The sequence below is a fragment of the Microtus pennsylvanicus genome, chromosome X (assembly GCF_037038515.1).
Source record: "Microtus pennsylvanicus isolate mMicPen1 chromosome X, mMicPen1.hap1, whole genome shotgun sequence".
Taxonomy (NCBI): domain Eukaryota; kingdom Metazoa; phylum Chordata; class Mammalia; order Rodentia; family Cricetidae; genus Microtus; species Microtus pennsylvanicus.
Window position 1 is genome coordinate 4,820,773 of NC_134601.1, and position 16,523 is coordinate 4,837,295.

Genomic DNA, 16,523 nt, shown 5'->3' on the forward strand with positions numbered 1-16,523 from the left:
TGTCACTTTCCTTGAAACTGGTGAGCCCCAAACTTTAGACAGTGATAGGAAAATACTGCCATTGTCTCTTAAGAAGTCTGTGACATTTCAAGGCAAGAATGAATGTATGGAAGACGAAACTTGTTTCTTCTTTACTAACAAAAGGGAAAGCCTGGAAGTAAATGATATGGGTGCAATTTTTTTTGTAAAAAAAAAAAAAGGAAAGAAAAGAAAAGAAAAAACCTTTACGTAACTTTTTTTTTGGTAGCTGGGACAGAAGACTACGAAGCACATTTTCCAGGAAGTGTGGGCTGCGACGATTGTGCGCTCTTAACTAATCCTGAGTAAGGCGGCCACTTTGACAGTCTTCTCATGCTGCCTCAGTCACCTTCTTGGTCAGAAGACACCATTTCGACTCTAAGCCAGCATGATAGAAACATACAGTCAACCTTCTCCCCGATCCGTGGCTCCCGGACTGCCCGTCAGCATGAAAATTCTTCTGTATATACTTACAGCCTTTCTCATCACCCAGATGATTGGCTCGGCACTTTATACTGTGTATCTTTATCGAAGACTGGATAAGGTAAGGGGACCTACAAGCCTGCATTAACTGATCTGGACACTGGTTGATTCAAGTTCTACCCAGATGGTGGAGGACAGTAGAAACCTTAAGTGGATTAATAGTCTTGTTGCCTAGACATTGGGGGTCTCACAGTTTTGCCTCTGACTAAGGGATCTGAAGCCAGACAGCCTGGCTTCAAATCTTAGCTTGGCTCTTAACTGCTCTGAGATTCTGGGCATGCCAATTTGTATTTCTATTGCTCTTTCTACAACAAGAAAATAGAGATGAAAATGGGTCTCCTGCCAGAGATCAGATGAATCTAGCCCCGTAAATCACTTGGAATAGTGCCTGGTACATAGTAAGTGCCAGACCAGCAGCAGTTATGGTGATTTTCTATAATTTGCTTCATAAAGTAAACTCTTTTTTCCCCATGAAGACAACATTTTTCTTTAAAAATTTGACCGAGACAAAAAGAACACTGATTTGGTCTGAAATTCCATTGTGTTTTGGATTAGTACCATCACCTCCGTTACAGATTTTTAAAAAAATCAGAATGTACAATTCTTCAATGTCAACTGCCATTGTAAGCGGCTCTGTTGTCCTCTGAGGTGTCTTCCACACTTAAATGATTGGGTATACAGGGAAAAGAGAGGACAGGGAGAGAGTAGACTGTGTAGAAAAAGATAACTTCAGGGCTTACCTTATATACATGTATTGGTTCACTTCCAGTGAGGAGCATGCGGGTTGTGTCACAAAATGACAATCACAAGACTAGGAGAAAAGTCTCGAGTTTCTAGCTGTCCCTAAAGTCTGGAAGTAAGGACAATGGCTAGGCATCACCTGGATGGCTGGATTTTTTTCTGGGATCATTGGCTAGCCTTTCTTGAAATGGGGCCCTAAATGAAGGTCATGAAGTTCCTATCAGTATAAGGAGAGGCAGTGATGGGTTTTGAGAGCAGAGACAATCTGCTTGCCTACTCAAACTGGACTTCACTGCTGGGCAAAGAGACAGGTTCTGGGTCTGATTGTTTACTTATTTGGTGGGCTCAGTCAAATGGCTGTATATAGGCCTGGAGGGTAATGGGGAAACTATAACCCATATAGACTCAAATGTGCTATTTGTTCGGTTGATTTTGGATTTTTCTTTTCATTTTTGAGACAGAGTCTCATAATGTAGCCCAGAATAGTCAGGAACTGACCATAGATAAACCAGACTGACTTTTAACTCACAGCAACACTCCCGCCTCGGCCTAGCAAGTGCAGGGGTTGTAGGCATGTTCTTTCATGACTGTATCAGTTCTTGTTTTGAAAGCGGATAATCTCCACTTAAAGACAAAAGCGTGGTATGGAATTAGTTGACAACACAAGTTAATAACATACATTTAATTACTCCAATTTTGGAAAAGTAAATATCTCATTCACTTCGGGGCTGAGAGAGAATTTCTTAAGCATGCAAATGCTTTCTACAAGTATTAGAAAAATGAGAGATCTAATTATAAATCCACGTTAGAGATGAACTTCTTTAGAAAGCCCCATGTTGTGAGCACTGCCATGAAGGAGGCAAACTAGCTGAGCAGCAAACTGTGTTATGGCTGATGGGAAATAGGACAATTATAGGATATTGCTGTTGTGGTACATTAAAAACATAGACACCTTGTGATGAAAGGTCGCTAGAGTGGTCATGATTTCTATCCAGAGACGTTAGATAACATGACATCTGAATCACTGGCTTTTTAAGGTTGCTAAATGGCAAGCATCAAACAGCAATAATCCAACATAATAACTTCTAATATCCCCCATCTATGCTCTCCAAGCCGTCCTCTCTTCGGGGCTGTGAAGAGAATGTGGAGGCAGACATCATTAGCCGTATTCTTCCTCACGATGACATTTCTCATAAGCCTGCTATTTCACAACAGGTAGAAGAGGAAGTAAGCTTTCATGAAGATTTTGTATTCATAAAACAGCTACAGAAATGTATCAAAGGAGAAGGATCCTTATCCTTGCTGAACTGCAAGGAGGTAAAAAGGAGATATGAAGACCTCGTCAAGGTAAGGTGCTCAGCTCCTGGAGGATTCATTCCACTGAGAACTTTCAGCACGTTTCCCAGCTCTGCGAACTGAATTCTGACACTAGAAATGTTCCAAACTGTAATCAGGGGTGGTGGTCACACCTTCAAGGGCAGTGCCCTAGAGGACACAGTAGGATGACAAACTGCCCTGCGTTCTAGGCCAGTTTGTTCTACAGAGTGAGACATTCTCAAACTGGGTTCTATGTGAGCACACGTGCTCATAAATCCATGTATGCATACACACATAGGTGGGTGTGGAAATGCGCACATACTAAAAGCACAAAACGAAGACAGTGCCTTAGGGTAAAATGAAGCTAAAAGTTGGACCTGTTCACATCACTGCAATAGAAAAGGGGTTCTCTGGAGAAAATGCATCCCTGCATGCACAGTGACACACACATGCGACTACCACACAGTAGTTATGCAGTGCATACAGTTAGAGTTTTGTATTTCTGCATTTATCATTCATCCATTGATATCTTCCCATCGTGAGACCAGGCTCCCAGCTCCAGCTGGTAGTGAAAGTAATAACTTGGCAGGCCATAAGGGAAGGTATTTTCTGTCCTGTCTTCAGTGCTTATGGTGATTCCGTGAGAGTGTGGTCTTCCCTTCTGTTGCATGCGAAGAGGTGGACGCCCGTTCTCAGTGCCACTCCCAGCAGAGCCCGAGCAACACTGCTCGCTTATGGAGCGGTTTCAATCTAAAGGTTCGAAGCTTTCTAAACAACCCAGCTGTCGTCCAGCTTACTACTAACTGAGTATCAAATACATGAATTTCCAGAATTTTTCCATTTATTTGTTCACTACAAACATGAGCTTAAGGTGTTCTTCCCCACCCCCCCGAAACAGAACATCAAAAACTCTCCTGCCGCTTCCCTTCAGAGTGCTGATGACCTTTGGTCATCCATTGGTAGTTTAGGAGCTGCTCTAAGAGACAGCACCCACTTCCTGTTGAGGGCAGCTCTGAATCCACTGGGCGGTCATCTGAACAAACCAACAGAAATTCACTCTTTTTGTTGTTGTTTTAGAGTTTTTGAGACAGGGTTTCTCTGTGTAACAGCCCTAGCTGTCCTGGAACTAGTTCTTGTAGACCAGGCTGGCCTCAAACTCCATGGAGATTTGCCTACCTCTGCCTCCCGAGTGCTGGGTTTAAAGGTGTGAGCCGCCACTGTCTGGTTCCAGAATTCATTCTTATATAAAGATAATGTGTAATCAAATAATGGAGCAAAGAGAGTAAGATCTTACTTCATTTGTAAATTTGAGACACACGTGGAAGTCAGAGGACAACTTGCAAAACTTGATTCTCTCCTTTCACCACATGGGTCCTGCGGATCGAACTCAGTTCCTCATGCTGGGCAGCTGGTCTTTGCCCGCTGAGCCACCTCATTGTCCTCTTTAGATCTTACTTGTGAGTTTAATACATATTTTCCTGTGCTGTCAACAAGATGTAATTTAATCCAGTGAAGAAGATTTTAAAAGCTTATTTCTGGGCCGCTTACTGGGATCAGAACACAGCTCAAATCTGCCACTGTCTTTTAAGTTCTTTATACTAAACTAGAATTTATTTATTTAGATTTTGGAGACAATTTTGTATAGCCTAGGCTGGCCTTGAACTTGCTATGTAGCTGAACACTTGCACTCTTGATTCTCCTGCTTCTAACTATTGGCATGTACCACCATGTCCAGATTAATCCAGGTTTTGTTGTTTCCATTCTCTCTACAAGGCCTAATTGTTTTTCAAGTTAACTTTTTATTATGCAAGGTTATAATACACCTTGTATTAACACCTGTATTGCAGAATCTATGATTTAGATAAAACCTCCATCACTTTTATTCGCAAGATTGGTAAATTCAGAAAACATCTTAGGTTTCTGCGGGGCTTATAGAGTTGTGGATGTAATATAAGGTATTGTGAGGTATCTCTAATTTTAATGTGTATAAAGTTGTGTCAAAGATGATGGTTGATAATCCCAAATAGACTAATGATTATGTTTTGCTGAACAGCCTTGGGTAAATGATTTCATCCTCTGAGCTGCAGTTACTCTTGTATTGCATAAGGGGATGAGACTCTGTAAGAACACTACCAGCTCTGGTCTTTTGTTACTATGTGGACAATCTTCAATTTCCTTGAATGGCAGTGAAAGTGGCTTGGTCCCCTTCCCCCCCCCCCATTTTTCTTTCTTACAGAGAGGTTTCACAGGTGACCTGCCAATTCCCTTTGCCTTCATTTAGGTCTGATGTGGAAAGTTTCCAGAATCATCTACCCAGGATAGGAGTAAGGAAGAGTCAGTCCTGTTTATGAAAAAGAAAGTAGAACGGTTTTAGGCACATCAGGCAAGGCCCTAGTAATGTGCTATGCCTGTCAGGGATGCCCCTTGCATCTACTGCAGCAGCTATAGAGCCCCAGGCAAAGCATCACAGCTTTTCTCTACCCTAGGCTAAGATCTTCTATCTTGGTCCCCGGATAGATCACCATTTCCCTAGAGATTGGACTCCGAAACAGTATCTGGAACTGCTTAGGCCAGCACGTCAAGTATAGACTAAATCCAGATTAGACCTGTGTTTCCTCAGCTAATATTAGTGGATTTGGGAACATGATCTGGCTGGCTCGGAGTAACCTTGAAGTCACAGGGTCTGATGGGATCCTAGAACTAACCAGATGCAATTCTTAGTTCTTAGAATTCCTGTCTTCTCTCCACTCTCTCTAAAAAAGTGGTCACCCAATTTTTATTTAAATACCTCTCATGACTAAAAGCTCACTAACTTCAGAGACGAATATCACAGAGATGGGAGTCAGGGCTCATGGTAGGGCAAGTGGAAGCACCACTTTGAACAGCATAGTTACACATTGAAATCTACTTCACTCCGTGTCTAGAGGGTTCAGTCTCGAGGTTATCTGTCTACCAATGCCCGAGGTGCCTTTGATGGCATCAAATCATTTCCATAAAGGGTACTATATCCATACCTGCCACGTAGGTTTCCATTGAAAGAGAAATCATTAATCCAAGATTTCTCTGAACTTTGACTTTTAAAAGTCTATCAGTTTAAGTGAAAAGTGAAGAAAAAAAGGCTCTGAGGAGTGTGGCTTGGGGAAAGTTCACAAAAAGGCAAAACTGGGTGCATAAAAGACAAACTTTGCTGACTTCACGTTTTCATCTGGGCCAGGCCCCAAGATCGCTGCAACCATCTAGCCCGAAGTAGTATCTTAACTTCCATCATCACACACCAGTGGTTGAAAGACACCAAACAGTCATTTGTTTACTTGTTAGCTCACAAACATTTTCCTGTTGCCGCATTGCCGTGGTGCCCCACAGCAGCTCAAATGGAAAGTTGGTCTGTGGAGCCCATGTGAACATCTGTGGAGCCCATGTGAACGTTTTAAGGCTCAGATTCCCCTTTGGGTCTCTGCGCCTTATGCCCTCACATCTGGCAACCGAGCTGAGCGCATAGCTGTGATAGTCAAGACTAACACACCACAAATGCCTTCTTGGAGTGAGGAAAGCAGGGGAAGGGCCCTGCAGACATTAGGTTCCAGGAATGTCAAGGAGCACAGGACTATTAGGTGTGGAAACACTACTCTTTTCTTTTCCCTCTTGTTCAGAATCGAGCGGTGAAACAGACTAAGCCAGGTCTGGGAATGCGGTCCTGTGTTCTGTACTTCATTTAATTCTCAGACCCTTTAGATAACCTCGTTCTTGCCAGACCTTTCATTCCCCCTCCTTAAAATGGCGGCGATAGCCTTTATCATCTCTCAGTCTACATAGAAGGAAGTCTGTGTTAACTTCCTTAAGCGTGAGTAGCATTCTGTCGCCTCCTAAGTAGAAGAAATCTTCAAGTGTTGCACTAGCTAGTCATTGTGATACATGGCTAAAATCAGCATCTGGGAGGTAGGAACAAGAGGATCAGGAAGTCAAGATCACTGTCAACTTTGAAACAAGTCCAAGATTAGCCTAGGCTGCATGAGAACCTGTCTTAAAAACACAAAACCATATGCATGGGATTGTCAAAAACGAAATAAAAACCTTAAAAGAAAAACAAGAAACTATGTGTTTTGAAGACCATCACCAGCATTAGAAGAAGATGGCCTATATTTTCTGAATGTTGATTACTCTTAGTAAGTCCAGGCCATACGGGACAGCTACCACAAAAGCACAATCAAAGTAAAAATCTGGATTTCTCTCCCATAATCATATTCAAATCTATCCCTGCGAGGTTTCCAAGCAATCTCATTGGAACAGACCCACACCCTGCATCATGTCTGATAATATTCTGTATGCCAGCTCCCAGTGTTGAGTTATTGCCCCATTCAGCATTATTTATCAATATCCGTCGAAAGGAAGGGAGGCCAGGGTCATAGCAAGGGTCAAATTCACAACCTCTGGTCTGGGGAAAGCACTGTAATGGAGATAATAAGGCCTGGATTTTGCTTCCAGGGTCTCCCCTGAGTTTTCTGGGCTGTCAGCTCATCTGTCAGAGACAGGGACACTCAATTGCTATGATGGAATTAACGACAGCATCTTCGTCTATATTATAATCCTCACCAGGCGCAGACAACATGGTACTGACAGTTGCCAAATGAATGAGCCCTTGAAAACCCCTAAAGCAGAGCTTCTGCCAACTAATCTTTTGCAATGCTTCTCCTTTTAGGATGTAAGTTTAAACACAGAAGAGAAAAAAGAAACCAGCTATGAAATGCAAAAAGGTATGTTGCTATTTACCAATTTCTATAAATGCCTAAAGGGCACACAGAAGCTTTAGGATGACCACATAAACTAGGGAATACTTAGCCCTGGAAATAAAATAAAAGATATTGGTCGAATTGGTACCTTCTCAGGCCTTAGTGACACAGAAAGGCTTTTCATGTCCACCTTGATGAGGATATTTTCCTGTAATATTGATAATATAATATGAAGGAACCCTACCTCCAATACCCTTATCCAAACAATCACACAATCTGGTTCCACCTTCAGAGCAGCAGATTACAAGAAAGTAATCATTTGGCAAAAATGGCATTCATCATTCAATGACAACTATTTTGTGGGAAGACAGTACCCAGAGGGTCTCCTGAATCAATGAATGCGATGCTCCATTCTCATCTTTGCCTGTTCTTGAAGTGAGTGTGTCCTAGATAGCTAGGGGTCATGAAGGGACCTTAATGGCCCTCAAATCCAGTACACCTCTGAGAATATGAATCCCCTTTGAAGCAGCACTAAACAGATGACCTCTTCTCAGACATAGCTAGAGATAGAATACCTTATACTTAGTGAGACAACCTGCTCTATCTTTGAACAGTTCTAAGAATTATATTAAAGTCAACATCTACCCAAAAACATCTTGCCTCAAATTTTGTTCCTTGATTGTCTACTTATTGGATACCTTTCTGTTCTTTACGTCTATATTATGCAAAGAATAATTACTTCCCTATATGATGAAGACAGCAACCACGACCCTGCGTTCCCAGTGAACTTTTCTATATATGCTGAATATGCCCAGTACTTTCCACTGTTCCCTCCATGATCCTTCCCAGGTTCTTTCCTCTCCCAGTCATGTTCTTTTCTGAACACAGCTCTCTCCAGGTCCCTTTAGAATATCATACCCCCAAACCAGTGATGTGTGGAGTGACTTGAGTAGCAGCAAAAGGGAAAGCGGGTGCTGCTGCAGAAACTATGACATTACAAAGTTATTGAACACAATGTTGTAGCTACACAAATCTAATGCACATGAGGACATGAATACATATAATGGTATAGACACAATTTTCTTAGGTGAAGAGGGTGCTCAGAACTTGTTTCAAGCCCTGGTCTGTTGCCAAAGGCTCATCTGATTCCCCTGAAGCTTTCCTCATGTTCCATGATGCTGTATTATCTGCTAATTACAGTGAGATTTTAAGGAAAAGCCCCTGTGGATGCTTGTCTTTAGACAAATCATAAATTTGACCAAATTGGTCTTTCAGATTATGCATGGTTTTGTAATCAAAACATCCTCCATAATATACCTACAACATTCTCAGAATCAGGCTCATAACTGGAAAGAAAGCACCCACAGTTTCTATACTTAGGAAATGAGTACTTTTATTTGGGAAGCAAGGCTCTTGCAAGACAAAGAGAGCTCAGTGTCGTAGTGTGAAAGTCATTTGACCAAATCAGACATGATAATCATATCACTAACTCAGTGCCCAGGCACAGCAGTGGTGCCCACTACCACTCCAGTGTATGGCAAGTGTTCTTAAAAGCACAATTCAAGGCAGATTTAATGAAAGCAAATATTGTAGCCTCTGTCCATCTGAGGTAAGCAGAATTGAGCATTGAATATCAGGAAAAGGGATCGATGGAAACAGCCAATACAGTTTTTAAGGTATTAGAAGCCACCCTTCCCTTCAATGGGAAGGATTGCTGGACCAGTTTTCCATCCTTTAAGGTAAACTCAGTCACTATTCCGCTGTTGTAAAACTGGACCCATTAGTTCCACACGCAGTTGTAGGTTTCCTTGGCCTGACAGTATGTTTTTGGTTTCATTTCAGGTGATGAGGACCCTCAAATTGCAGTACATGTTGTCAGTGAGGCCAACAGTAAAACAACATCTGGTAAGTCCCATAGCATCTGAGTGAAAGCCACCTAGGTGTGTGAGTATGTGGGCATGTGTGTGTGTGGGGAGGGTACCCCAAAGCTATGCGGCCTAATCATTAGGCACTTCTCTTCCTCCAGGGACCAATTTACAAACCTACCCATATAACTCTCACACGCTGTCCTTTGTCATCAAAGTCAGCTCAAATGACAGATGGGACTTAGAGCGACAAAAGGAGGTGGGAAAGAGTCCCGATGTTCTCGTTATGTTTTTGCTCAGTAGCTGATTCTAAATGACGAATGACTGGGTAGGAGAACCATTATTTTGCAAGCATAAAAAGAGATGGCAGGTAGTGACCTCCTTACTGGGGACATCTCTCCTCCTAAGCCCTCCTCACTGTGTATAAATGGGTCCCAGGAGGTCTTTTTGTGTCATCTGTCAGTCCCGGTATGATTAACCCCAGCCTCAGTGGGGCCGACCTTAGGGAAATTAAAGGCAAAATCATTTTGTAACAATCAATAGGCGCCAAGATGTTAGATTTTTCAATGAAGTAACAACAGATGGCATACCGTGATCTTTTCAGCAAGGAATGCCTTTATTTCCATACATACCCTATTCTCATCCTAGCCCCTATTTTATTTCCATATATCTGCTAACATCATTCCAGATCCTATTCTTCCTCAAATCTCTAGCTTGTGATAGCCGATGCTGTAGAGTGGATCACATCTGTAGATGAATGTAAACATGTATGCTAGCATAAAATTCCCCATGTATATAAAGACATGGACGACTGCATTCTAAATTATGTGTGTACATTTGTACGTGTATGTGTGTGTGTGTGTGTGTGTAAGAGACGAAGACAGAAACACAAAGGAAGACACAATCATGTCTCTGAGGTGACTTGAGCCCCTCAGTGGCTATACCACAGAAGCACATGCATTGTATTGTGGTTCATGGTACAGACGTAAGCATTCTGGTTAGGGAATTTGGGAACACTAGATTCGAGAGCCACAAGCCACTTAAAACTGACTTTAGACACATGCCATTCAGTCTGAGGTGGTTTTCTTTCTCACATACTCCACAGGATAGCTTTGAATATCAATCAGCTAATGTGGGAGATGAGTTACACACTGTCAAGCTACGCTATTCCAGAATAAGATGCCAGTACTTAGCTTACTTCACTGAGCTATCCAGAGAGACATAAAGTTCTTCATAGAGACCAGTTGTTCCTATAACATTTATTAAATTTTCTCATAGAACATTCTCTTAAAACATGCTTATGGGAAAACACCACAATTATTTCTGTGGCAGGGAAGCCATTCATACGATCTATTCACTTTTGCATTAAATTACAACAGAGAAACCCTTTAGAATCACTTCCTACTGGTCTTGGTCAAGTGGTACCTATGGAATTCTGACTTCTTTGAAAGGCCTAGAATGGGTACTGCTTGTGAAATATCTCACAAGTCTATATCACAGTAGATCTACACAGGACAAAGTAGGAAAGATATAGTCCAGTACACCGCAGCTGCGCATTTTTGTCTTTTCTAGACGCGACGCTACAAACTTGACCAACATGCCCTAGCAAGAACTACAATGAAGTAAGGAATTAAGTGAAAAAACAGAGCCTAGTGGCACACATCTGTAATCTCAGCGCTAGGGATGGAAGCACAAAGATTAGATGGTTAAGATCATCCTAGTCTACAAAGCAAATTCTAAGCTAACCGGGCATACATGAAATCCTGTGCCCCCCAAAGGGGAGGAACCTCAGGAGACAGAGGCAGGTAGATCTCCCTGAGTTCTAGGCTTGCCTGGCCTACAAAACAAGTTGCAGGCCCGCAAAGGATTTGTACTGAGACCCTGTCTCAAAAAAGGAAAAAAAATGTAAAGGGGAGAACTAATTCATTAAACAGAATCAAATTGCCCAAATGTGAAAACATCATAAACAAACGCCCTTTATGAAGAATTTGGAGTACCCAGAAATATCAGGCATGGTGAGATGCCTTCTTATACAAAAAGAGAAGTCTGGAAAAAGAAGTATCTTATGCCCTAGTTAATGTAAGGCCATCAAACAAAATATTTGGAAAATCTCAAGAAAGTAAATATACCAATACTTTTACTTCTCCCCACCTCCCACCCCTTACCCCCATCACACTGAGCTTTCTGTGGAAGCTGAGATTTGAAATTGGGTACACACGGCTTTGAACCCACTCAACATCCCAGCAGAGAAAATGGCACACTGTTGGTGGGGACTCTGCCGTAGCCACAAGAATATGGGTACTTTCAAGTTGGTGGCACCCACTCCGATGAGAGATGAAAACCCAGTTAAGTGAGCACATGGTTTATTTTCATACTTCCTCGCCTAATTTAGACTTGGTCGTGGGAGGCAAGTCAGGTTTGCAAGAGCGTAAGGTAGGAGGAAGAAATGGGGTCTTGTCTCTGAGTTGTTGCTAAACTCGGTAGACAGACAACTTTTTGTAGAATTCATGATAAGCTAAGTATTCACACTCACATGAGTAAGATTTATATGCTATGCATAATTCTGAATTCATTTGCACTTCGTTTTAAACCATTCATTCATTCATGTTTCCATATGTATGCCTGTATGAATGTACACATAAGTGGGGGACAGTGGGGGTATACAAAGACCAGAAGAGGCTACCCTCTCCCATCACCCTTCATCTGTTCCCCTGAAGCAGGGGTGTTCCTTGAGCCTGGGACTCATGTTTTCTGTAGGGTGAATGCAAGCATGTCCCAGGGCTTCTTTAGAGTCCACCTCTTCAGTCCCCTTTGTGTTGTTGTTTTGAGACAAGGTCTCACTTAACTCAGGTGAGTCTCAAAGTGGCCAAAGATAACACTGACCTTGAGCTTGACATTCCCTGCCTCTGTGTGAGAATTCTAGGTGCACATCCCCTGCCTGGCTATCTTAAATTCAAGGATACACTGGCTCAAAGAACTCTAAAGCGAGAAACCTTGCTGTCATCTGCTACTTTAACTTTTCCAAGTCTCTGAAATATACTTTCATACTGTCCCTGTTCTGTTGCCAAGGGACTTAGGCTTGGGGTGATCAAGTGACTTGCCCAAGTTTGAAGAAAAGCCAGGTTGAAAGCTGACAATGCCTCTGAAGCCCATGTAGAATTGGTATCTATGTTCACCGTGCCTCTGATGGCCACAAGAGGCCTTGAGAATTAGTTCTCACATAAAGTCGGCCTCCAACCTTCCACTGTATTTCCTGTTAGAATATATGCCATGCTAGGCTTCTGCTCACCAGGGATTTCCTTCTCTTTGTTACAGTTCTACAGTGGGCCAAGAAAGGATATTATACCATGAAAAACAACTTGGTAACACTCGAAAGTGGGAAACAGCTGACCGTTAAAAGACAAGGACTCTACTATGTGTACACCCAAGTCACCTTCTGTACTAATCAGCAGCCTTCGAGTAAAGACCCATTTTTAGTCAGCCTCTGTCTGAAGTCCACCAGCGGATCTGAGAGAATCCTGCTCAGGGCGGCAAACACGCACAGTTCCTCCAAGCCCTGCGGCCAACAGTCTGTTCACTTGGGAGGAGTGTTTGAGTTGCAAGAAGACTCTTCTTTGTTCGTCAACGTGACTGATGCAAGCCAAGTGATGCACGGAGTCGGCTTCACATCTTTCGGCTTGCTCAAAATCTGAACAGTGTGCTGTCCCAGGCTGCAGCAGGGCTGATGCTGGCAGTCTTCCCCACACAGCAAATCAGTTAGGACTCGCCCCCTGTTGACTGCCTATTTATAACCCTTGGACCCTCCTCACAGAGAACTATTTATTATGTACCCCAAGGCACATAGAGCTGAGATAAGAGAATTACAGGGCAGGCACAAATCCTAATGGACCCTGCTCCCTAAGAGCTTGTAACCTGAAGCAGCACCTCTACTGATGCCTGCAGCCAGAGAGCCCTAAGGAAAGGCCAAGGCATGAAGCACAGATGGCAGAGCTCAGATGAAAGAGCAGATAGCGGAGCGAGCTCGGCTGTGTTGCTTCAGGAGCGTGTCTTTCAGTGGACAGTGCACTTGGCTTACCAGGAAAGATGCACAAGGGCCGCTGTGAGCCTTAGCTCACCATCTGTTATGGTTGGCTTGGGGTTCCCTGTGGCCCCAAGAGGCCAGTTTCTAAGGTCTCCCAGGGAGAACTGAGAAAGTCTGCCTCTACCTCCCCACCCCCCAATACCCAACACTCAATCTTTACATCTCTCCAATCTCTCTCTCTCTGTCTCTCTCTCTGTCTCTCTCTGTCTCTCTTTCCCTCTCTCTCTCCACACTCACACACACACACACACACACACACACACACACACACACACACACACCCCACATAGAGCCATGCTCTTACTGACTGGTTCTCTTATTCTCTACCCTGTCCCTGTCTCCAGCACCGTCAGGGCAGTGTAGACAGCAGCTCCTGGCCTGGCTATTCCTCCTCGTGGGACGACTGTATTTAAAGGAATCTGTTGTAGCTCCCTGCAGTCTCCATTGTTTCTGTAGTGAACCTAATGATTATGTCATTATTTATTTTTGAATAATAAAGAGCCTCTACCGTGTTATTGCTGTTGTTTAGTACTTATAGCTCTGCGCCAACTCAGGATGAGAAGGTGAGTAGTGAAGGGAGTTTTGCCAACTTTTTTTTTTTTGCTATTACCGTAAACGTAGTTCTCAAGCTGAGCACGCAGCGAGCTATCTTAGTGACAGCACGCTCTCTGGAAGTCTGCCATAGCCTTTGATGGATGACATGTAAGCCTGGTCGGTGAAAGCAATCTGAGCTTCTACTCCCAACTTGCCCTGTGAAAGTTGCAAGAGACTGACATTTTCAAAATTGATCACAGCTAAGAGGGACTGGAGAGAGAGCCTTAAATGAGAAGCAGTATCAAAGGTTTTTTACAACTCTTTAGGTGGCTTGACTCTAAGCAAGAGGAAATGGAGCTGGAGCATCACTAGGGTGATTATTGGCCTAGAGCCTTCCTGCTGAAGTCCACCTCTAACTGTGCTGTAAGAAATGAGGATATAAGAAATTCAATCGAATTGGTAGAATATTTTGCTTAACAGAAACACATTCATCGAAAAAATACTGCTGTGGAGGTGAAAAAGGGAAGGAGGAAGGGTATTTCCTCATGTCCCTGCTCTTCAATATAGTGAAGAGCACAGCAACGTGTTGACTAGAGCTCTCGCATTATAAAAACCCAGCGTAATGCTGACGCCATGTCGGACAAACTCGTGTGTCTGCACACAACCCGCAACAAGAGACCTTTGTTATGAGCAAGAGTGATGTTCGTGGGTTTAGGAACTAACCAGAAATTATGTGCACCATGCATTTGTGCCCTCCCGGAGCAAACATCCTTCTACTATATTCACTTATGAAGCGGGTCAGGGTGGCTCAGCTGCAAGGTACTTCTCTGGCAAGTGTGACACCCTGGGGTCCATGTAAAGCACTGCAAAAAAAAAAGCCTCAGCTGACAAACCTCCACCTAAGAGGCTTGAAGGAAATGAGACGGCAACCTAGTAATGGTGGCTATGATGCTCTTCCTTTTTTAGGAAGGCCAGACTCTTAAGCCTGCTTTAAGGAAGGAACCGGCTCAGTCAAAATGGAGAGGAACAAAACATATATCATGATTCTCTCTTCTTTACAGCAGTGGAATACCCATGTTGGGGAATAATCTTCCTTATGCGTTTTGTCTGAGTTAGATAGTAGGGATTGTGTGGGCAAGAGACATCACTGGTTTAGTAGAGTTTGTTGCCTGGATAGATTTATTTTTATTTTACTTTTATACATTGTAATTAAAGTATAATTACATCGCATTATCCATTCCCTTTCCTACCTTTAGCGCTGCCCGAGTCCCCTCCCTCCAACTCCTGCCATGTCCCTCCCCTCTCAAATTGATGACAGTCTCTTTTTTTTGATTTTTAGTGTTACATATATATGAATTCATAAGGATGCACAAGTACATAATTATAACCCACTGAGTTCGTTTTTGTTGTTTATGCGTATATGGTTTCAGGGATGCTCACTTTGTAAACAGTATCTCCTAGAACTGTCTGTACAAACAAGACCAGAACATGCAGGCAGAATGTTTAAAAATAATCTTTATAGATGCATGCTCTCTGAATTTAAACATTCCCCCTGTGTTTTAACCTACGTTTCTTTTCCTTGGGAGCCATTAGCTTCCAAACAAGTTCTACTTGTAGTAAGGAACATTTTTCAAAAAAGGAGGGGTGGGATGGTGGTGTACACCCGAGACAGCAGCATAGTTTGGGGGAGAGGAAGGAAGATAGCAGCAAATTCAAGGCCAAGCTGGTTTACATAGTGAGATCCAGGCTAGCCAGGGCTGCACATTCAAAGAAAGACCCTTAGATTTTAATTAAATTAAATTTAATTAAATAGTTAAATGTTTGTAACCAGAAGTAATATCATTGACGTAAAACACTGCATTTTTTTTGTTCAAGTCCATGGAGGCATATCCCTTTCTGAATGGAGACAGAGGAGGAGTGGACGGGGAGAGGGGAAGAAGGGAGGTGGAGGAGGGAATGGGAAGAGAGGAGGGAGGGGAAACTGCGGTTGGTATGTAAAATAAATAAAAATTGTTAATAAAGCAAAATAAAAACCAGTGCATTTTCTAGGCTGCCTCCTGTTTTCCTATAATCTCTACCGCCCTCTAGATGCCACTTCCCACAGCGCCACTCTGGACCTTTTTGTCCAGTCTTCCACCCCAAGTAGCCAAAGGCCCTCAGCCTCTCACCTCGTTTCCTCAAGGTCCCCTTGCTCTTCTGAAAGACTGGGGTGCAGGCCTTCCCCTTCTCCTCTATGCCATAGGATCTCTCTGCTAGAGTCATGGTTTTAACAACCACCTTCAATTGATTGCTGAAATACTTTTGGGATGCCATTGTTTGGGGTTTTGTTTGCTTTGGCTATGCTTTTGGAGACAGGGCCTCCCTCAGTAGCCCAGGCTGGCCTAGGCCTCACTATGTATTCCTTGCTGGGCTCAAGTCTGTAAAGATCTTCGTGCTTCCAATTCTCATACTCCTGGAATGGCAGGAGCGAGCCTGTATACTCAGGTAATAGCTTCAGTAATTGCCCTGCATCTCAGCAGTGGGCTCAGACCCTTAGACCCAATGCACACAGATGGAACCCCTATTCCTTTTGTCTGTGTGACGGATGGCTCTTTCAATGTTGGTCATTCCACTGAATGCCATCTTCCTTGACCCTGTTCAGCAAACCAGAACCCTGACTTGACCAAGAGTCTTCCTGCCTCCACCTCCCAGGCACCTGTGCCACCATTCCTGGTTTGTTCAGTACTAGGGGTTAAACCCGAGGCTTCATGCACGCTA

The 16,523-nt window shown here is 43.2% G+C and overlaps 1 protein-coding gene across 1 annotated transcript; it reads left to right on the forward strand.

Moving 5' to 3' along the window:
- Nucleotides 1-333: 333 nt before the first annotated feature.
- Nucleotides 334-13,729, forward strand: Cd40lg (CD40 ligand). The gene is made up of 5 exons (XM_075957479.1): nt 334-562; nt 2,458-2,589; nt 7,256-7,310; nt 9,129-9,191; nt 12,467-13,729. Exons 1-5 carry the CDS (start codon nt 407-409, stop codon nt 12,841-12,843), a joined length of 783 nt encoding a protein of 260 aa, XP_075813594.1. The 5' UTR covers nt 334-406; the 3' UTR covers nt 12,844-13,729.
- Nucleotides 13,730-16,523: the final 2,794 nt, after the last annotated feature.

Coding starts and splice junctions, on each gene's coding strand:
- Cd40lg (XM_075957479.1), top strand. CDS start 407: ATGATAGAAACATACAGTCAACCTTCTCCCCGATCCGTGGCTCCCGGA. Junction 7,311..9,128: donor CAGCTATGAAATGCAAAAAG/GTATGTTGCTAT, acceptor GTTTCATTTCAG/GTGATGAGGACCCTCAAATT. Junction 9,192..12,466: donor CAACAGTAAAACAACATCTG/GTAAGTCCCATA, acceptor TCTTTGTTACAG/TTCTACAGTGGGCCAAGAAA.